Genomic DNA, 24,690 nt, shown 5'->3' on the forward strand with positions numbered 1-24,690 from the left:
TCTTACTTTACCAATTTTATATTAAAACCCGTGACATACACCAATTGCTCTATTTTTTTTGTGGACGGAGGGAGTACAATATTGAGTATGTATAAAATTTTGATGCTTTTAAAACATGTACTAATATTCAATTATGCACAGTATTCCAGTTCGACCAGTTCGACCGGTTAAAACATATATAGGTGAGACCCATATTCCACTAACTTATTCAACCCACTTTTCCTTATATTTTTAAAACTCATACCATAAGTAAATAGGACGCAATATCCTATTGCAGGGAGTACATAGTAATATCAAACATAGTAATATCAAACAACGTAGTATCATGGACACGAGTTATACTATAATTTGACATTGCATTGACCATAGGTGTATAACCTAACCCAACTGATTACCTATGCTATGAAGCACGGATTTTTTAGCCCACTTCATAACACTACTGTACTTTTTATCATTCCGTAGTAATTCTTCAAAGCTCTTTCCCACCGCCGCCACTTTCAAACCGTCATCAACCGCTTCGGACAATGATTTGATCCCGACCTCCAAGGCCCGAGCCGCACAGTCAACGCTATCGAGATCTGTCATGATGTGTATGCCGGCCATAATCATTTGATCTGTTATATCCTTGTGTTTCTTGACTGCAGCCTCACGCTTCATGAGAACGGATCGGCGCCATTTCCCGAGCGCGGTGAACAGAAGGGAGGCTGCAGCAGCTGCTGCTCCGATCCCTGCCCTTGCCCATCCCCTCACGGGAGTGACATCTGCCGCAACAATCGCAGCCACGGCCGCCCATAACATGGCCGCTGCACTGAATAAAACAGTATAGACTTTGTTGGACACATCAATGGAATGGAGGTGCTTGCTGAAACTCCCGTTCATGGATTTCAGTTCCATCTCCATCGTCGAATGTTTGCTGCGGAGAAGATAAATATCTCGAAGGAAGTTTTGAATGATTAAGGCAGGATCATTACCAGGTTGGTCGTTGTTTGTAGGGTTGAGACGAAGTTGGAGTGCTGAGCAGAGCTTGGGTGCGTTCAGGTTGTTGACATAGTAGCTGCGCACAAACTTTATCAATTTTGTAGAGTCGTTCTGCAGATCATGAAACGCCGAAACAAATTCTTCGATCAATGGGGACATGGGCGGCGCCAGTTGGAGAGCTGCCATGAGCGGAGCAGCGGAATATGACTTTGCGGCTACGTGCGGTGGAAGAGAGGACTGAGAGGGGCTGAGGAAATGTGAGGATGCCGGTGGAGATCTTTGCTGGAATTATTGTTACTAAGTTGAACTACATATATAGGCGTACATCAATGCCAAATTTGATTTGCTTCAAGTTGGGGAAATATCGAAGAAGCTTAGTTGAGGGTTTAGTAGTAGTTTTACGTTATTAAAATAAATGTACACCTTTTCAGGTAAATCATTTTTATGCGAATTGACTTTTAATCAGGACTTCTTTTTTCAATGTTATTAATGATTTTAGTAACTTTGTTAGATTCTATAGCGATGAAAAAATAATCAGAATCAAAATGATTAGCAAAAAATTAGAATATCAGTATTCTTAATGTAACACTCCAAAAACCTGAAAATAAAAAAAATAAAATATGGAAAAAAAAAATTCGCATCATTACTTACTCCATGTTTCTACACCCTGCGTACTCATTTCAGTACATCTTGATTATGTATATAATTCTTATACATTCCAAACAACAGAATTCATCCCAAAATACTAGCTTGTAAGGTGAGCCAGCCCATTTAATATATATACCCCCACACCATTTATTCTTATAACAATGTAGAATTGAGTTTGTAACATTCGACCCTTCTTTAAGGGCCAACGTCCAAGTTGGTCACGGCCACTTTGGTCACGGCTGGTTCTTTGCCAGGCCACCACTCTGAGTTCTCGTTGGTCATGGATGATTCTTTGCCCGGCCACCACTCCGTGGGTCACCCCTCTGAGTCGGTCCCAAATGTACTCGCTGGCGAGTTCGTTGCCTAGCCATCACTCCGAGCCGTTTGAGCTCTCAATGAAATAGCCAACTGATACAAACTAAACAGGAGAACACATCCCAAAAGACTAGCCTATTAGGTGAGATGGCGCACCAGTTATTCTCACAACCGATGTGAAAATTGAGTCCGTAACAAATTCATGGAGTAGTAGTTTATAAATAAGTATAATTGGTTAAATAGTCAATGGACTTTTGATTCCAAAATTGTATTGCATTTCTACATCAATCACTTCTCTAACTAGGGGCCCAGACCAAAATTTAATTGCACCTGGTTTTTTCCAAAATTTGATTCCATTTGGTTTTTCGGTTCATGGAAAAGGGGCTGTGCAATGTTTACAAATCACATAAAAAAAATACCAATTATTATAGCTTCATCTTAAATACTATTTTGTCCGTCCCACAAAAATATATGCACTTTCCATTTTCGTTTGTCCCATAATAATATGTGTATTCTATTTTTAAAAAGTTATATCAATTTAGTTTATTAAAATTGATTAATTTTTTACTTCATCTAGTTTTTTTCTTTTCTATCCGGACCCATAAGTTGTTTTTTACTTTATTTATACTCATTCTCAACTAAAATAATGTTAATAGGGATTTTAAAAAAATTATGGCCACATTAGTTGTCAGAATTTTATCTTGAAAAGTAATCTGATTCCTTAATTTTTATATTCCTTTGTTTGATTTGAGATTTAACTAAATTGAGAAAGTAATCAGAATCCTAAAACAAAGAAAATAGTAGTATAATTTTCCAAGATGTTTCTAACTTTTCTTAGGTATTCTAATTCCTAATTTAATTTAGATATTTAATAGAGTGGAATATAATCTTATACAACTATTACTATTATTATTTTATTAAATAACATTTTATAAAAAATAATTTTAAATTATGAATCACACAGTAATTCATTTTCATTATAATAAATAGTTATAATTATAAGTACACGTATAATTATTATTATAATAAAAATTATGTTATTATAATATTTATAATTGTTATTATATTTATTATCTTATTAAATAATTTTAATATAATTATTTAAATTATGTAAAGTATAATAAATAATCATATTATTAATAATAACATTTTTTATAACTATTTTATAAATTAATAATTAATCTACCCAACCTTATGGAATTTTGGAATTATAAATTTATTCAACTATAATATCAATAAATAATTATAATATAAATTATAGTATTATTTATGATTATAATAATATAAACTAATAAATTAAGTAAATATTAATCCAATTGTTTAAATTAGCAATGTAATGCTAAATAAAATAATATATTTATTATAATTATTTTTAATTCATACTCCGTTTATAAGACAATCTTAATAGTAGTATAGTATTAAATTATTATTATTGTTGTTATATTAAATATGAATTTAAAATCTTGATTATTTTTTAAACACAGGAAACTAAAGTTGTTCGGAATCACGTTTCAATGATTCATTTTTTCAAGAATTATTTTCCTTGCCAACTTTACTTTCCCAGAAACCAAACATGGCCTGTACGTAATATGTTTCCCAATTGAGGCTATTTTGAGGAATTGACGAGGATTATTTAACTATAGAAAATAATACTTCGATTTCAAACTATATAAAGTTGACTATTCGAATATGGTATTACTATTAGCAAAAAATTAGAATATCTATATTAACACTCCAAAACCAGAAATTAAATAAAACAATTTGGATATAAAATATTCACATAATTACTACAACTCCAGGGTTAATTCGACGCATTGTATCACATCTTGATTATGTAATTTTTTAAAATTTAAGAGCATAAAATAATTATTTTTACGATCTAAGAATATGTAATTAGTTTCATAAATGTGTAAAATTGATTTAAAAATTTCAAGATATCTTTAGTAAAATACATCTTTTTATTAGAACTACTCCCTCCGTTTTTTAAAAATAGTAACTATTTCCATTTTGTGTCGTTCCTTAAAAATAGAAACTTTAGAATATTTCTATTTTAAGACATGACTCTTAATCCACTAACTCTACTTTCACTACTTTTTCTCTTCCTCTCTTTTATTTTACTCATTTTTCTTTTCCTTTCTCTTACTCTACCAATTCTTATCAATTGTGTATTAAAATTCATCGTTTTAAATACTTTTATTTTCTGAATACGGAGGTAGTAATTGCTTATATATGAAAAGCGAAGAGTAGGAAAATAATGAACCGTGAAAATGAAATAATTGCAATCGGAAAATTCATCATGAAATGTAATTAAGTCGTCGGTGATTTGAGGTGCAATATGTAGAGATATGCTACTCAACTCGAATTTTCCACTTCAATATCAAATTCTTCACAAAAGTCAATGTTACCCGACCCCACCGACCCGCCTCCCTTTATTAGTGGTTCGACACTAGTAGCGTCAATGTCATGTAATCACTTTAATTCTCACTTAATTAATTCTTTAAATAATCACTTTTACTTTCTAATTTATAATTTTTTTCTCTTTAAAGAGTTGAGACTTTCTAATTTATAAATTTTTTCTCTTTAAAGAGTTGAGACTCGTTATCTACTAAAAATAATTTTTAATTTCTTTTTTTTTTGCATTTTTTTTCTTTCTAATTATGCATTAAAACATATACCTAACCTAAAATGTATCCTTTTATAGAATGGAAGGAGTATTATATCAAGTATATATGCTATTTCTCTAGTATAATAATAAAAAGTGAGTGAAATCACTTACTAAATATAATAAATATGAAATAAGACATTTAATAATTGATAAAGGTTAACAAAGAAATTATTATAAGATATTTTAATGTTTAGATCATTAAAATACTAATCAAAATTATGGGTCATGTTAGGATGAGATTTTTTGGCATAATTGAGAAATGAGATGCAATCTCAGCCACTAATTCACAAGATTAACTTAATGTCAACAACTATCACATTATGTCAACACGGGGGTATAATTGTCTTTTAATTAAATTGTATTTGAAATCATTTTCTAAAATCCTCTCTAAAACTCTAGCTGCAAAGTCTTCAAATCTTCAAATCTTCAACATTCAAATCTTCAAATCTTCAACATTCAAATCTTCAAATCTCCAAATCTCTTCAACATTCAAATCTTCAAATCTTCAACATTCAATAAAATAACACTTATTAAAATTTTAACAACTAAAAAATAACACTTATAATTCACATATCAATACCGAGAATATCGAATGTCAACAACTCGTATTAAAATGTCAACAACTAACAAATAACACTTACAATTCACATATCAATACCGAGAATATCGAATGTCAACAACTCGTATTAAAATGTCAACAACTAAAAAATAACACTTATAATTCACATATCAATACCGAGAATATCGAATGTCAACAACTCGTATTAAAATGTCAACAACTAACAAATAACACTTACAATTCACATATCAATACCGAGAATATCGAATGTTAACAACTCGTATTAAAATGTCAACAACTAAAAAATAACACTTATAATTCACATATCAATACCGAGAATATCGAATGTCAACAACTCGTATTAAAATGTCAACAACTAACAAATAAACTTTACAATTCACATATCAATACCGAGAATATCGAATGTCAACAACTAAAAAATAACACTTATAATTCACATATCAATACCGAGAATATCGAATGTCAACAACTCGTATTAAAATGTCAACAACTAACAAATAAACTTTACAATTCACATATCAATACCGAAAATATCGAATGTCAACAACTCGTATTAAAATGTCAACAACTAACAAATAACACTTATAATTTACATATCAATACTGAGAATATCGAATGTCAACAACTCGTATTAAAATGTCAACAACTAAAAAATAACACTTACAATTCACTTATCAATACCGAGATTATCGAATGTCAACAACTCGTATTAAAATGTTAACAACTAAAAAATAACACTTAGAATTCACTTATCAATACCGAGATTATCGAATGCCAACAACTCGGATTAAAATGTCAACAACTAAAAAATAACACTTATAATTAATGTCAACGACACATGTCAACAACAAACTTTATTTATGTCAACTACGATGTTAACAACAAACTTTATTTATGTCAACTACGATGTCAACAACAAACATTATTCATGTCAACTACGATGTCAACAACAAACGTTATTTATGTCAATTATTATGTATTCATCTTCCAGTTTCGTTCCACCACTAGAACAAGAAACATCTACCAAACTTTGCAGGCAATCAAATAAAAAGGAAAGGTAAGCAAATGAATGCTCAAAATGTCTCAGCGAAGATCGAAGCAATTCTTAACAACATTCCATCAATTTAAAGCAAAAGCCTATGATATCACGATTCTGCAACTGATCTATTTCCACAACTTGAATTGAATATTTAAGAATCCAAATTCAAAACGATCCAAATAGAAAACATAGAATTCATCATCGGAATAAGTATAAAGATGGAGATAAAACATGTAAATCAAATTCGCATACGATCCAAACGCTATTCCTCAAATCGCAGCGATTCTCCGGCGAGAGGAGCACCTATTTCTACGACGATTACGTGGACAAATGCCGGAGTAACAGCATTCAGATCCAACCGCCTATTTTGAGCAAATCGGTGGAGAAATGTTGGAGTAACAACAACAATCAGATCCAGCAGCCGATTTGGAGCAAATCGGCGGAGAAATCAGCTCGCACAGAGAGAGAGGCTATCAGCAGGACTAGATCGGCGAATCTGGAGCGGGTGCAGGATGAGGAAGAGCGCCGCCGCGATTTGAGGCGGAGCATGAGCGAGAACTGCCGGAAGAGAGCAGGCGGAGATGAGCAGCGAAGAGTTCCGGCAGATGTGGAGGCATTCATCGCACGACAGCAGAGAAACAATCTGCGTGAAATCAAATTGATCAAACGAAAATTGAGCAGAGAAATTGTAGATTTTCGAGACGGATCGAGTTGGATGGATTTGATTCTGGATTGAATGGTTGATTTGGAGAAGAAATTGCGGCAGTGTGATTTGGGGAAGAAATCAAAACATGAAATTACTATTCTGCCCTTTCATAATAAATTAATCTAAAAATATTTTTTGTGTGGCAAAATCTGGACCACTCATTTAATAAAAATGAGTGGCTGATATTGCATCTCATTTCTCAATTACTCTAAAAAATCTCAATTGATCATGGACCTCAAAATTATACTATAATTATTACAATTGTTGTTATAATAACAATGGAAGGGTATCTTACAATACTAATCAAAATTTGACCAACTATTAGTACATCTATATTTGTTAATAAAAAAAGGGATGTGCTTTCCTTGTGGATTGAAAGTATTGAAGCATAAACACGTGCTACGGAATCAGGCGTGTGTTGCTTCTATTAATAACAATGGAAGGGGTATCTTACATTAATACTAATCAAAATTAGACTATAATTTATATGAGTGAAGATAAATTAACAAAAATTGTATATAAGGATATTTTAGGTATTTTACATTGTAATAAATTTATAATGACTTATGAATTTGATATATTACTTATTTATCCTTACATGACCATTTAAGAAAGTATAAGTTTCCAATCTAAATATGTAGTGATTTAGGAAAAGATTAATATGTCTTCTTTGTTGTATCTAGAGATTAATATAATTGCTTAATTTACGTGAAGGGTGTAGGCAACGAAATTAATTTTCTGCTTCCTTTTTTCAGTATACATGGTCTTTTTAATTATTTATTATTCATTATACAACAGTTTCCTCATTATCTCTATATTTTATGATACAAAATTAAATATGTTACACAATACTAGTAAAAAATTATTTGTTTTATTATTAAATAATTGTTATAATTAAATTATTATAAAATTGACTACATGCATATATATTTTTCTCATTGTTATCCCCAACTAACTAGTTATGATTATTAATCGATTTACTTGTATGCTCTATATCTCCAATAAAAATTTATGATACACAGCTAAATAGAAAGTATACAATAGTAGAAAATAACTTAAAATGAGTAATAGTTATTCATATTTTATTTTTAAACAAACCTTAAGATTGTAAATTATAAAATAATACACGTATATATGCTACTACTAATTAATTTCTCATTATTAGTATAATCTAATTAGTTGATGATCATTAAGTCAATTTCATTGCATATACTACATCTTCACATAAAAATCATGAAACAAAATTAAATATTAAATATTGTAGTGAATTTTTTTTTAAGTGATAATAGTCATTTTCGTCCAATTATTTTATTTTTCAGTAAATCTTAAGATTGTGAAATATAAAAATGACTACATGCGTATATATTTAATTTATGAGTGATCACACAACTAATTGATGATCATTAATTCGATTTAATTGTATACTCTGCACCTTCTTCATGCAAAAACCATGAAATGAACTTAAACATGATATACTCCATGATGGTGAAAAAACAAATTAAATTGATAATAGTCATTCGCTTCCAATTATTTTATTTTTAAATAAATCTAAGAGTGTAAATTATAAAAATGACTACATGTATGTATACTTAATTTTTCATTGCTAATATCATCCAACTAATTGATGATTATTAAGTCGCTTTTATTCACGCAAAAATCGTGAAATGAAATTAGATATGATATGTATTAGTAAAAAATAAAATAAGTTGATAATAATCATTTTGTCTAATTATTTTTTATTTTTGAAAAATCTTATGATTGTAAATTATACTACCTCCGTCCCCCAAAATTTGCTACACTTTGACCCGACACGGGTTTTAAGAAATGTAATGGAAAGTGAGTTGAAAAAGTTGGTGGGATGTGGGTCCTATTTTTAAAGTATTAGTTTTATAATAAAATGTGAGTAGGAATGAGTTAGTGGAATATGGGGTCCACTACCAAAAATGGTAAAAGTGAAGTGTATCAAATTTTTAGGGACGGACCGAAATAGTAATATGTATCAAATTTTCAGGGACAGAGGTAGTAAGAAAGACTACATTTATTATTTAGTACTGGTACCTAATTTCTCAGTGCCAATTCGATTAAGTTGATCGATGATAATCCAAAACTAATGATCATTAAGCGTTCACTTTATACTCTAAAATCATGAAATTAATTGATAATAGTGAAAAATAAAATAAATTGATAATAGTCATCTATATCTAATTATTTTATTCTTAATTAATTCTTAAGATTGTAAATTATAAAATTAATTGCATGTACATATACGAGTACTTTGTTTGTTAGTACTATCACTCAAATACTTGATGCTTATTAAGCCGATTTCTTTGTATACTCTACGTCTTCACACAAAATCTAAAAATAAATTAAATACGGTGTATGGTACAAAATAAAAAATAATTTTAAATATAAATTTTCATTCGCATCCAATTATTTTTTAATAAAGTATTGATTATAAACTATAAAAGTGACTACATGAATATATAGTTACTCACTTAATATTATCATTTAACTAAATGACTATCATTAAGTCAATTTCCTAGTACACTATACATCTTCATGTAAAATTCTTGAAACGAAATTAGATATGACATAGAGTAATACTAAAAATTAATTTAAATTGATAATAATCATTCTCGTTCAAATATTTATTATTAAATAATTTTTAGAATTATAAATAATAAACTACATGTGTATAAAGTTAATTTCTCAATGTTATCACTCAACTAATTGTTGATCATTACGTCAATTTCCTTGTATACTTCACAGATTCACAAAAAATTCATAAAATAAAATTAGCTATGACATATAACAGTTAAACTGACAATAGTTATTTGAGTCTAATTGTTTAATTATAAATAATTATAACAACTAAATTGATAATTGTTACTATAATTTAAACTTAAATTTTCTTAGTGATACCACCCAATTAATCAATGATCATTAAGTTAATCTTTTTATATTCTACATCTTCATGCAAAAAATGACTATAGTATGCGTACATTTATTTAATTTTCAAATATTTCTCGAATTGTAAATTAAAAAATGACTACATTTATATATAATACTTATTTTTTTAGCATTTTCAAATCATTGTGGGTCCTACTTTTATATATTAGTTTTATAATAAAATGTGAGTATGAATGAGTTAGTGGAATATGAGGTCCACTACCAAAAATGGTAAAAGTGAAATGGGACAAATTTTGAGGGACGGACGGAAATGAAAAACTGGGACAAATTTTCGTGGACGGAGGGAGTAATAAACAGTTAAAGTGGAGAAATGGTAAAGCAAAAGACAGAATAATGTTTACTTTACCATTTCTCCACTTTAACTGTTTATTATCATTTTTATAAAATGAGTGCGCAAAAGTGATTGGGACTCCTAATGGTGGACGAAGGGAGTATATCAATTCGGTATTGTTCTTGGTTTGATCGACGGGCAAAGCTCCCGCGACTACCCTGACTACCTTTTATCCCTCCGACGATCGTAATTGCGACGCCAGAATCTTGTTAAAGGAAATCATCCCTTAACAATTGGTGCTTTCATTGAGAGCTCATGGTGGAAGTCAATCTTCGTTCGTGGTCGGAGATATTGCAAGCATCTGAAGGCTTGCAATTGAATTCAACTGCAGCAACGTTGGAGCATATTCTCGCTATGTTTGCCCGACTCGAGACCCGATTGGTTGCGCATGAGTGCAGGGTAGCAGCAACACTCCCTCCGTTGCAACACGAACCTGATCCTTCTGACGCAACCACGTTTCAGCAGCCGCACGCTGCACAACTGCCCCGACAATATCTGCAACAGCAACAACCTTACCAACTGCCTGCTCCTCCACCCGATGCTTTGCCATGGCAGCAACTGCAGCAACCGGAGATGGAGGATTGGCGGTGGCAACAGCATCAGCCCCACACACAGCCGGTCCAGACGCGACGTCCAACAAGCTGGGACCCTCCCGACTACTGCCAACAGTCGGGGTTCATGCCGTACGACCAATATCCAATGCCATACCACCACTGGGAGAAAAATCAGCCGCCGCTGACCCCGCCTTGTGGTTGGGATCCACCTGCGCAATGATCCCTTCATGGCTTCCCGCCCCACAATCAGTCCCACAACCTGCCATTGCACTCCGTGCCATATGGGATCGCTTCCCACGTGCAGCAGCCTCGACAGCAGCTCCGACAGACTAATGCATGTTGGGATCCGCCACAGCTGCACATGACGCATTTGGCGTATGATCACCGGTTGGCCCAGTATCCACCGCCTCCACGGCCCCTGCCTTGCTGCGAACCTGATCAGATTATTACCTCTGAAATCATGGGATTTGTGCAAGAAAAGATTGAGGCAGGGGAATTTAATCAAGAATCAGAAAAGAAAGAGGATTTTCGAGCTGAAGGGGAATTGGTAGATGATTAATTTTGTTATGAAATCAAATTGATTCCAGACATCCATTCTTTAAGCCTTGGTCAAGAACCGGTTCCTCATCAAACAACAGAAAAAAGTGATTCCTTGAATGGGATGGGTAGTTTTCTTGATGAGATTGGTGATTCACGGTCAACTCTATTACTACCTCCGTCCCTCAAAATTTGCTACACTTTGACCCGACACGGGTTTTAAGAAATGTAATGGAAAGTGAGTTAAAAAAGTTGGTGGGATGTGGGTCCTACTTGTAAAGTATTAGTTTTATAATAAAATGTGAGTAGAAATGAGTTAGTGGAATATGGGGTCCACCACCTAAAATGGTAAAAGTGAAGTGTATCAAATTTTCAGGGACGGACCGAAATGGTAATATGTATCAAATTTTCAGGGACAGAGGTAGTATATGATAATCATGAAAACAAAGCCACTTTTGATGTTGATGAGTTCATAGAGATGGAGCCTCAATCTGTGAAGCTAAGAGATGATTTGGATTTTTGTGTTGGTGATGTCACACGTATTGTTTACCGTTCGACATCAGTCGACGCCGATGCATGATTTATCCCTCCGCGCATTGCCTTGCCGTGTTTGAGCGTTCTTGGCTATACAGGAGAGCTTTTCGTTTTAGCGTGGAATTTTTCCAACTACATTGTTTCTCCTTTGATGATTTTCGTTGGAGGTGATGAAGGGGGACGCTCAGCTGTTCGGTATACGTTTGATCCGGGAGGAGGCGCTTCGCCAACACATCTGCTTTCAACTCTCTTGATTACTTCATGGATCCCACCTTGAGGGCAAGGTGGTTTGCAACCGCCGGGGAGTTGATACAATTATTATTATTATTATTATTATTTAGTTAGTTAATTAGTGATTTTCCATATCTTTCCATATAATTAGGATATTTATTTCTTGCTCATTAAGTTAGTATTAGTATTATAAATATGGCTATTGTTATTCTCTTCCGTCAATCAATCGGAAATACAATTATCCTATTTTATTTTTACGCTTTTATATCAATTCGGTATTGTTCTTGGTTTGATCGACGGGCAAAGCTCCCGCAACTATCTCGACTACGTTTTGATCTCGAGAGCTGGTCTACATCCAAAAAACAAGGATCAATCTAGCAACCATTTGATTACGGATGAACGAGTCACGTGCCACTCGACAACACCCCTCGATGTTACTATAATTTGACCTTAACTAACCATAGTTAGGCGTATCCGCCTTAATCCAACTGATTAACTATGTTATGAAGCACAAATTCTTCAAAGATCTTCCCCACAGCCGTCACTTTCACCTCATCATCATCAACCGCTTCGAACAAAGATCTTCCCCACAGCCGTCACTATAATCATATGATCGGTTATCTCTTTGCGTTTCTTGACTTCAGCCTCACGCTTCATGAGAACTGATCCGTGCCATTTCCCGAGCGAGGTGAACAGAATGGAGGCTGCAACAGCTGGTTGGTTGCGTTGGAGAGCTGTGATGAGCGGCAGCGGAGGAGGACTGAGAAGGGGCTGGGGAAATTAATGTGAGGATATGTGTACATATATAAATGTAAATCCCATTATAAAGTTTTTCGCCATGACACTTTTCTTCGTCACGCTAGAAAGATCAACGAAGCTTCGCCACTGAATGTGTGGATCTTGTCACTGCTTTCTCACATAATAGATCCTTTGGTATTTAAACACCTTAATCAACTATTTATAAGCTATCAAAACAGAGTAGTACATGTTAGGTATTCTTGTATTCATCCAATGAGCGCAACGAAAATTGTATACAAGAATAACAGATCTAGATTCATAATCATATTGCAAGTTGAGCATGTAAAACACAACGGAATTAAATCTTACTTGTTGTGTCGTTATATTCCATTGATTGTACGAATCCTGCAAGATGAGTCCACCACTATCGAGGTCCACGTGTATTCTGATCCGATGCAGGAACAATTCCTCGGTACAATCGTTCTATAGAGAAAGCTAGGAAATCTCTTGTTGAACGTACGTATTCTTGCGCCGCTTTCTCTCTTAGAGAATTAGGTTTCTTCTCTATCTCCTATTCTCTACAATAGAGCATATATATAATAGAATAATTGTAACATTAGGCCAAGCCCAATAGAATTATTTCCTATTAGTCTAATCTAGCCCATTTTCTTTCAGTACATCCTATAAGCTCTTAAAACAGAGTATATCCTATAAATCTTGGGTGCTCTCATGGATCAAATGACAAGTGCATGCGCGGGTCAAATTTACCTAGATCTCATATCTGAAAATGATCAAAAACATTGTGTGAGAGCATGTGCACAAATATTTTTAGGGTAATAAACATTGTGTGAGAGCATGTGCACAAATATTTTTAGGGTAATAATAAACCTCTCTCATTTTACTTGTGGATTTTCTAGAATGGTGTCAGGTGTGGGTATGTGCTATGTCTCGAGAGTCTAAGGACATGTTTGGTACAATGAAATGATGTAAAATCTTGGATGTAGTAAAAGAATGATAAATCTTGGATGATTCTTTTGCTTGACTAGCAAGGGAAATATGAAAGATTGGGTATCTAAGGTATTCATTCTTGCTTCAAAAGGGACGTCCCCTTTCATAAATAAAAGGAAATTTTACCTTGATCCATTCAGCTTCTTTCCGACATTCATATGCCTCGATCGACATGGCCATAGGTCGACGGTCGACCACCTTGATTAGGCGGTGTGACACCTGTGCCAACACCTATGGCAACAAAACTACCCTTGTGGCTGCAGACCAAAATAGAAAGTAAATCAAATTCGTACCAATCTAATAAGAATATGCATGGTTGCGATAAAAAAAATAAAATACAATCAAATATACAAATATACGCCATGACACTTTTCTTCGTCACAATAGAAAGATCGACGAAGCTTCGCCACTAAATGTGTGGACCTTGTCACTGCTTTCTCACATAATACTACGTATTTAAACATCTTAATCAACAAATAAGCTATAAAAACAGAACAGTACATCCTATAAGCTCTTAAAACAGGGTACATCCTATAATCAACAAAACTACCCTTGTGGCTATAAACCAAAATAGAAATAAAATCAAATTCATACCAATCTATTAAGAATATGCATGGTTGTGATAAAAAATAAAATACGATCAAATACATTAACTAATTTACTTAATAAATAGAAAAAATAAGATACAAAGAATATAAAACTACCAATATCTAAAAATGAAAAGAATAAAACAAACCACCAAATATATACAACAGAACATAAAAAACAATAGTAATGCTCTGTCCCCTTGTTTCCAACTATAACTATGCTCTGAAGCACCAATTCTCTAGCACGGTTGATAGCACTATTGTATTTCTCATCATTCTGTAGTAATTCTTCAAAGCAATTTTCCATCGTTGTTTGTTGAGTTGAGACGGAGTTGGAGTGCTGAGCAGAACTCAGGAGAGTTGAGGTTGTTGACGTTGTAAGTTGTAACTGTGGACGAACTCAACCAATTTTTCGTTATTTGTAGTGCGGAACGCCGAAACAAATTCTTTGGCATATGGGCGGCGCCGGTTGGTTGCCGTGGAGGAGGAGATTTGTGATGTGCGGCTGAGGAAGAGGAGTTTGATGAAATAAGCCTGCAAAGCGCGTTTATAATAATATAGAAAATGTCAATATTTTTCAATATTCAAACCAAAAAATATGTACCCCGTAACGCGTGGAGTTGAGTATAGGAATTTAGGAAATGAAATTAACAGTGGCAATTTAGCATACATGGAGTCAAGTCTAAAAATAATTAAAATAAAAAATTATTAAGCTTGATTAATTTATGACGCCTCAAGCATTTATTTATTAAATAGAGTAGTTAAATTTAAAACCCAACTCGATGTAGAAATAAAAACTTACTAACAGTTAAATGGACCCAGTTTAAACTGCAAATACGTTTAGCCACAAACAATCGATGCATACACAGTATTAACACGAAAATGGACTTTATCGTAGAAGCTTCCCAGAAATAGAATTAGAAGGGTAAGGGAATGGGTTTTTTGTTGAGAACTCTAAAGTGGAAACCACGTCAAAATGGGTGGTCATTATCAATTAAAATTTTAAGGTATATTATTGTCTTAGTATACATTAATTAAATTATGTTTTCATAAGAAGAAAGCTATTATTATACTCCTTTTATCCTATTAAAAATAACTCATTTCCTTTTTCACCCGTCCAATAAAAGTCACCTTAGTTATCGATCGCGTTCATTGATTATAGTTCTCTCGAAGACCATTTAAAAAACTCACATCTCCGTCCACTCGACCTTCGCCTCCCTCGCGAAACGCAGTTAAGAATTGAAGTTATTGGACTCACAAGCCAAGCACTTGTTAAAATAAAATAGAAAAATAGAAAAATAGAAAACAATTGGAATTCAAAGAGTAGTGCCTCTATATTTTAATTCTAACACCATATCCCAACTATCCATATTAAAAATAGAATAAAATAAATCCATTTTTAAAAATAACCAAACGGATCAAAATAGTTTTATAAATAAATAAACAAACGGGGTATATAATAATAAATTTTTCAGTATTTGTTTTCTTCGAGATAGGCTCTTTTTAGTACAGTAATTATTTTTATTCATAAATTTTTTTATGGTGTAGTAGACTTTTATGTCGTGAAATATTCCCTTCATTATCAAGTGGCTCGTTTATGACGCAACGGAAAGAGTATATTATAAATATAATAAAATATAAATAATTATGATTATTTACTGCAGCAAGGAAATGGATCCATTCACTTCTGAACAAGAGGGAAACCGCAGCCAGGAAACACAAGGAGATGACTGCGGTTATGATTATTGGCGCCAAATTCGGGATGGGAGATCTTAACGCCATTCACGGCGTGGCTCGGAGGCTGGATTTGGAGAATAAATCTTTGTCGGAAACGGTTGATGATTATGGGAACGACAAAGTGGGGGCTGTGAAAAGGGGCTTTGAAGATTTGGTAGCAAAAGTTGAAGCATACAGTAACCGGATGAATTGGTGTGCTTCAGACTATTATCAAACACTTGAGTTAAGCCCTCTTAAATACAGATCTGTTCAGTTTCGAATTACTGTATTTAAATTTTTGGCAGATTTGTTCAGTTTCAAATATTTGTAATTATAGACAGATTTGTTCAATTTCAAATAATTGTAATTTTAGACATATTTGTTCAATGTTAGACAGACTTGATTGAGCAATTGTTGTGGATTATTTGTCTAGAAAATAATACTACTACTGTTTTCCTTTCATAAGTACTTTGGATATGCAATTTCATATCGGGGGCTATTACACTTTTATTCTATGACAGTCCAATTAATTTTCTTACATAGCACAAGGCAAGGTTGCAGCTCAAGGATGGTTTTGTTACACGGTTGATGTTTACTTCTTCCCCAGTCTGAATGTCATTCGGGTCTACATGGTTCAGCACGAGCCTATGAAAAGTTGTGAGATGTCCTCTTGGACCCGTGACATGAAATGTGTGGACCTTGTCACTGCTTTCTAACATAATACGCTTTAAACACCTTAATCAGCAATTTATAAGCTATCAAAACAGAGTAGTACATCCTATAAGCTCTTAAAACAGAGTACATCCTACAAATCTTGGATGCTCTCATGGACAAACGACAAGCGCATGCACAGGTCAAATTTTGCTCAGACAACAAGGTGGTGCATGGTCGACACTCTGACCGAGTGTGAAATAGCTCCGTTCTGTGAGCTATTATCTGCTACCTACATCCCATATCTGAAAATGGATCAATGATATTGTGTGTGAGCATATGCATAAATATTTAGAGAGGGTTATAAACCTCGCTCAGTTTAGTTGTGGATTTTCTCATTTATAGACTAACTAAATCATAGGCAGCAAAGTAAAACATCTAGTTTGATAATTAATCATAACATATAGATTATTTAGAAAATAATCTAAATATTCCTAAAATAAATCTTCCCAAAATATTTTATTTCATTAAATAATATTAGTTTTAATAATATCTATTAATTTATCTATTAATTTCATTAATGATATCTATTAATTTATTTTGTTCGAGGTTAGAACGAATCAACGTCGACGAAGATTTGAAGACAACGCCGGAGACGCCCGCCGGGCCGCATGAACGCTGCCCGACCGCCGCCGGCTGGGCCGCGCCATTTGGCGCGTTGCTTCCTTTTCCGAATTTTTCCGCGGCGAAGTCACGCCGCGACTGACCCAGCCACCGTGTCGCTTGAACGCAGCTTCTCCGCGTCACTCCTGCGAGAACCCAGCTCCGCCGTCGACCTCGCACGAACCAGCGATAGCCGCCAGTGGCTGTGCAGCTCCGGTTCGGCGTCGATGGCTTAGGGTTTGATAGGGTTTCGGTTTTTAGGGTTAGGGTTCTTGCGACTTTTTCCGGTGGCATCGCCACCTTGTCGTAACGTCGAGAGGCTATGCGCCGTCTGCTTCGAAGAGGAGTAGCACCGCGGTCTCGTCGGCGGCGTGGACGAGCCCACGCTCGTGTTCACGTCGCCGGCTGATCGCGTCGACCTCTCCTTGACCGGCGCGTATTGCAGGCCGCTTCGGGACCGGCGGTGGTTCTCCGGCGATGCGCACGAATCCATTCTCGTCAGCGCATCGCCGGTCGATCGCCTCCCTCAGCTCCCACTATTTCGACATCCCTACTCCGATCGCATGTAGTGCGATTCGTCTCGGCGCAAGCGCCGACGAATCGCACACCTCGTGCGTTCGAATAATTCAAGTTCTATGATTCCAATGTTCTTGGGTTCATCATGCATAAAAAAAAATAACAAAAACACAAGAACATGCTTCGTAATCAAATAAGACATGCATACATGAATTTCGTGAAATTTAAATCCAAATAATCGAGCCAAAGACCGGCTCGATACCAATTGAAGGGACTGGCAGCGGAAGCGCTCAACATAAATCAATTACATAATAATCAGATCTATTTAGCAGATTATTTAGACAAAATCTATTCGCGTAATTATCACATGTATCATGCTCATAACTTGAATTAATCATGCTTTAAGAATATTGAAACCTAAAACATGCTTTTCTACGGAGTAGATAAATACCTAATTAATTCTCCAAATAATTGAAGATGGCTAGCTTCTTCTCCACGTGATGCTTTGAGTACTAGACCACAAATCTTCTCTCTGGTTCCCGAACCGTATCCCAATATCAGTGTGGGCTGATCTTACTAGAATACTAGGACTTAAATAAAGAAGACAGAAGAAATCCTTATTAGAATAGGAGAGAAATTCAAAATTCTCTTCAGCTTAGGGCCGAAAATTTTGAAAATTTCAATAATGAAAAATGCGTTGTTTCTGGCTCCTTTATTCTCCTATTTATATTATGTTCCTTTTGGGCCCAGATAGAGATATATGGAAGGTTTTGGATATGGGCTCATCCAATTTACTTTTCACTAATTAAATTGAACCCACAATTTAATATAAGTTATAATTGGAATATTACAAGCAGCCACTACAGAAGTAATATTGAACTCTCACCATCCAAATCCGAAATTACAAGTAATCCGGGTTTCCGTTTAACTTTCATTTCCCGTGCTTAAGATTAAAATGTCCATTAATTAATTAATGTCTGCTATTGACTTAATTAATTAACTTCTTATTAATTCCAAGAGTGGACTTAGCATGAAACGCTTATTTATTATTCATAGAGTAATCAAACTCCAACTAACTAGGTTCCGAATAATAAAACCTTGTTTCGCACTCCTCTTGAGGACATTATCAAACGAGACTCTCCTCGCGCACGATTCAATATAATAGCAATCCTAGCACCGCTAGATATTGATCACCACTACCCAATATATCGGGATAATTGGGTTACGAAAAACCTACACCATTTGATAAGTCAAAGTAGTGCATAATCAATACCGTATGCTCAATGCTAACCTACATTGATTAAGAAACAAATATTATCAAGACCTCGCCTTTCAGTAGATAGCCCAAGGACAAGTCTTGTTGTTAGATCCGTTCAGTGCTATACCACACCAATGTCATCTTATTTCAGTAAGGCTTAGAAATATGCGGACTGACATTGCAACCTTTCTCGATGGATAGTCAAATTCCATCTAGGTTGTGAAATTCATCTTTTTCTCTGTTTAGAACTGACCGTGTTACCTTAAAGTGGACGACGCCCACAACCGGTCTACTAAAACAAAGACTTAGACTTTGTTTAGTTAACTTATACATTTAAACATGCATTAACATCCATTAAATGTAAAACATAACAACATTATGACAAAAATAATCTGTTTTATTCCTTGGAAAATAAAATAAGACAGTATTCAATCACTCGAAACATGATTTCTAGTATACAAACTCTAACATGAAGAACATGTGTGATTTTCCGTAGATCAAATTTTCGTTGTAATTTTCTCCTTACTTTAATCCGACGAAAATTTAGTTTTCAATTTTAATTTGTTTTATTAGCCGTTTTTATCTAATTATTTTTAGTCCGATAATTTTAATTGTAATTGAATTAAAATATACAACAAATAAAATAGAGTGAAATGTGGCTAAAAAAAGTGTCTACTATTGCTGCGGAAACTTTTTTTTTTTGACCGTGATTAAATAAAAAGTGATTATGGACAAAAAACGTAAAAGTGTCCAACCAAAATGTCCACCCTAACGTGGATGCTCTAAGGCCTACTTGTTTAGAATTGTCAGATGGGCCGAACTGGCATAAAATCCTAATTTGAGATTCGGCACTAAATATTCTCATAAATCAGACTCATTCTTCGCTCAGAATCACACTAAAAAATTGAACAATGGAAGATGAAGTCTGGATTTCAATTCAGGATCGATGAGCTGCGGAGAAGGATCGGCATATACTCTGTATCAGCTGCTGCCTGCTCCGGCCAAGAGATCAAACGCCTCGCTCCCGCTTACTTCGTCATCTCCGCCCTCGACATCTTCACCGCTCTCGATCGAGTATCTCCTCTTTCCAAAATTCTAATTCAGTCCATCCCCTCCCCTATATTTTGTGAAATTTTAAGCTTTGTTTAACGAGGATGCTCGATTCAGTGTGATCTGAAGTCGTTCATGTTTGTGAATGCAGTTATTGATTTTGTCATCTCTATTATGCTGTTTACTTAATCCAGTTAGTCTTAATTTGATTGTGAATCTCTGTTTGAATTGTGAACTAAATGATAATGGTTTTTTTTTTTTTTTTTTAATTTATTGTGAATCTCTAGAGAGCTACTTGGTATGGTGGAATGGAAAGGGGGGAATGAAATGACATCCCTACCTCTATTCTATTCCTTTGCTTGGTATTTTATTTCCGTAGGAATAACCATTCTACTTGGAATCATCATTCCATTCCCCATGGGAATAGCCATTCCTTCAATTTAGCTAAGGAATGGTCATTCCATTTCATTTTACATTTTTCTAATTTTAAATTTTAACAAAATTATATAAATATTATTTTATATTATATTTGAATTTAATACCAGTTCAATTTTATGATTAAATTTAACTTTTAAAATTTTTAATAATTAAAAAAAAAATCCAGACACACGTTGCAACACAGTCACACACACAAACACACACTGCAAAAAAAAAAAACACACTCACACAGCAAAATACACACAGCAAAAAAAAACACACACACAGAGCAAACAATCACACACACACACACAGCAAAAGAACAGACACAGCAAAAAAAAAAAAAACACAAACACACACAGCAAAAACACACACACACAGCAACACAAACTCACACACACTGACACACAGCAACACACGCACACAGCAAAACACACACACACACACAGCAACACAAACTCACACACTGACACACAGCAACACACACAGCAAAATACACACACAAAGCAACACACATAATTTCATTACATTTGTATTCCTTTCATTCACCAAGCACAAGAATGGAATGAAGATTTCATTCCATTCCTATCTTCATTCCATTCCACCATACCAAGTAGGGCCTAGGAGTTTTAGTAGATGAGCTATGGCAGAGGAGGAGTTAGCCGCTTCGTGCGGCGATATTCTTTTTGTTGTTTGGCTTCTTTCTTGCTTTCAGCATCTTTTTCCATATTTCTTGAGCTATAACCTATGGAAGGAAAAATACTACACCCGTCGTCCGCTATTAGATGTCCCATATATTTGAATCATATCAAATAGCCCCATTCCAGAGCCACTTGCTATACTTTTACAATATGCAATCTTAAAACAGTTAGGTGTTTTGGCTAAGTTAACAGTTGAAAGCCTCGAGGAAATCATGTTATCTTCTTAAAACAGTTAGGTATACACAAGCCTTGAGGAAATCATGAAATCTTCTAAACATCCTTCTAACTTCTTAACTTTGTTAATGATGGCATTCGATCTTGCAGGTTGTGCCGTATATTGACACCAGTGCATCGTAAATCTTGAAGATATTGAATTTTAAAAATCAAGAATGCTCTGTAAATTCGAGAATGTGTATATACAGGAGTATTCCCCGTGGCCATTCTTAACATAGTCGGACATCCGTTGTCCTGACTCCAGAATAAGGAACAATACTAGGTACAAAGGCAAAAACTTTTTCTTTCTCTTATTGAGTAGTTTATTATCCATCCACTTTAACCTTTAAACCGTAATTTCTTATTTTTGGTGCCTAAAAGAAATGTTTCGACTAATTTTGAATGGAGGGAGGAGTATTATCAAATGAGTTTTAGGGTTTGATAATAATATCAAGCACTTTTTGTTTAACCCACTTGATCTCACCATTGTAGTTTTTAACCTTTTGTAGTAATTCTTCAGAGCTCCTTTTCACAGCCGCCACTTTCTTCCCATTATCAACTGTTTTCGACAAAGATTTGGTCTCGAACTCCAACCTGCTAGCTACAAAGTGAATGTTTATGAGATCTTTTATGCCGCAATCGGCGGCCAAAATCATACGTGTTGTGATCTCCTTATGTTTCCTTACCACAGTCTCACTCTTGTTTAGTACCGAATGGCGCCATTTTCCGAGCGCACCAAACAGAATGGAGGTCACTGGGGCTGCCCCAGCCACTGCTGCCCAAGCCCACTCGGGATTGGCATTCGCAGTGGCAATTGCACTCGCGGCCGTACAGATTATGACCGCTGCGACGAAGAAAATGGCAGACACCTTCTGGGAGAGACCGATGCTATCGAGCTCCTTGTTGAAGCCGGTGCACATCGGTTTCAGCGTATCCAGCATCATGGAATGGTTTGAAACGAGACGGGATAAATCATCACGGAAGAAGTTGTGAAAGAAGGGAGGAAGATCATGATCATTTGCAATGTCAAGACGTCGTTGGAGTGTTGAGCAGAACTCGAGGGAGATGAGGCTGTTCTTATAGTGGTTGCGTACAAAATCCACCAATTTCTCATTATTGGAATCGTCCTTCTGCAAATCATCAAATGCCAAAATAAATTCTTCAGCCATGACAGAAGTGGGCGGCGTTGGAGTGCTGTGATGAGCGGCGGCAAAGGAGGATTTATTGGCTTCGTGCGGCGGTTGGAGAGCTGTGATCAGTGATGGAACTAGAAATTTAAGTAAGCTGCGAGATTGAATTTATTTTCTAAATAATAGTAATATTAAATTGTATATGTAATATTTTTACAATTTTTAAAGCCCAATTCTTAAATTCACACAATCATAAATACAAAACACAACTCAAATCCCTATCTATCTCATTTCAAAATCAATATATTAAATTATAGTACTACCTTCATTCCTTGTTAATTGGGACATTTCTTTGCATAGAGTTTAAGAATAGTGTATTAAATGATGGTGAATAAAATAAGAGAGATGAAAAGTGAATAAAATAAAATAAAAAGAAGTTAATTTTGGCCAAAAATAGAATTGACTCAATTAATTTAAAACTTTCTAAAATAAATAAAAAAAAACAAACTCAGCTAACATTAAAAAAAAAAGACTCACTGTCACAATTTTTGAATGTGCAATTTTAAGTTGAATACATAAATATAGTATTGAGCCTCGTCTAAATAATTTTAAAAAACTAGATTTAGCTGGACATTAGGAAATACTTTATTTAATTAAATTTTACCGTCTCTAATCTATTGAATATTGATCATCTGATTGATTTTAAAAAGCGCATGTTAATAGGATTTTAACACATATAGTACTAGTATATTAGAAGCAAGTAAATTAGCAAATAAAAACGTGTTAAGCGCTAGCTAGAAAGGGGAACGACAGCTGGATATATTTATCTGCCTATTTATTTATAACCTTTATCATTTATTTATCTTCTTCCTGGGGGCAGGGTGGGGTTATAGGGTCCGGCGCCGGGCAAGCCCCTGCTGGCTTGGCCTATGCTAGTTCCGTCGCTGTTCCACGATACATTTCTTTTCCAGAGGCTAGACTAAAACTTCCGGGGATGGGGCGGTCACGGCGGGGTTTATAGGGTCAGGCGCCGGCCAAGCCCCCACTGGCTAGGCCTATGCTGGTTCTGTCGCTGCTTCCACAATACATTACTTTTCCAGAGGCTAGACTAAAACTTCCCAGGGTGGGGCGGCCACGGCGGAGTTATCGGGTCAGGCGCCGGCCAAGCCCCCGCTCGCGCGTGGCTCGGCCTGTGCTGGTTCCATCGCTGGCTGTGACGAGCGACGGTGGAGGACTCGACAATGCCGTGTATGTGATAGGCAGTGTTGGAATCTAATGCTGCCGAAGCATATGACCAGGCCGCACATGTGATGAACATTTAATTTGTGAAATTAAATGAGTGCATTCATTTTCTCTTAAACTGACTTTCGGTAAGTGAAAAATGATGAATTAAAAAATGGTCACAATAATGGAGCTATCAGCTATGAGATTAATTAATGTGTACCTATATAAGCGGCGTGCGGCGGTTGGTCGGGAGGAGAGCTATATATGATGATCAGAGGACTTGACTGTGAACTAGGAAGGACTTTGAAATGTGCTCGAGATGAGCAACAAAAAGAGAAGAGTTTATAAAATAAAACATACTTGGAATTTCTATTTATAGAGGCTGGGGCATCTCTAAAATTATTCAAGTTACAGTCGGCTCTTCTTTTTTTTAAAATATGTTATTTCATCTTGGTTCCCCCGCAGACCTTCTCAGTACTCATAAACCGACGTCTCCATCCAATAGGCTTCGTAAATATGGGCCTACAAACCAAGCACTAAAATATTAAATTAAAATTGTGTAACGATTATAAACCAATCAATATTGCACTTCCATTTTGTTTTTAACACCATACAAGATATATCCGGGGGCGGAGCTATATTTTCCCCAACAATTTTGCTTATTCTCTACGAGAGCCAGAGCTAGACTCACGTTTGGGTCTTTATTCAATGACTTGTTTTTCTTTTCAAA

At 34.9% G+C, this 24,690-nt stretch overlaps 2 protein-coding genes across 2 annotated transcripts; one reads left to right on the forward strand and one right to left on the reverse strand.

Moving 5' to 3' along the window:
- The first annotated feature begins 10,487 nt into the window (after nt 1–10,487).
- On the forward strand, nt 10,488–11,006 carry LOC125191356 (protein transport protein SEC24-like). The gene has a single exon (XM_048088905.1). The coding sequence runs from the start codon at nt 10,488–10,490 to the stop codon at nt 11,004–11,006; it is 519 nt and encodes a 172-aa protein (XP_047944862.1).
- Nucleotides 11,007–22,037: 11,031 nt separating this feature from the next.
- Nucleotides 22,038–22,775, reverse strand: LOC125191364 (putative UPF0496 protein 5). The gene has a single exon (XM_048088915.1). The coding sequence runs from the start codon at nt 22,773–22,775 to the stop codon at nt 22,038–22,040; it is 738 nt and encodes a 245-aa protein (XP_047944872.1).
- Between the last annotated feature and the right edge of the window lie 1,915 nt (nt 22,776–24,690).

This window comes from Salvia hispanica, chromosome 1 (assembly GCF_023119035.1).
Source record: "Salvia hispanica cultivar TCC Black 2014 chromosome 1, UniMelb_Shisp_WGS_1.0, whole genome shotgun sequence".
Classification (NCBI taxonomy): domain Eukaryota; kingdom Viridiplantae; phylum Streptophyta; class Magnoliopsida; order Lamiales; family Lamiaceae; genus Salvia; species Salvia hispanica.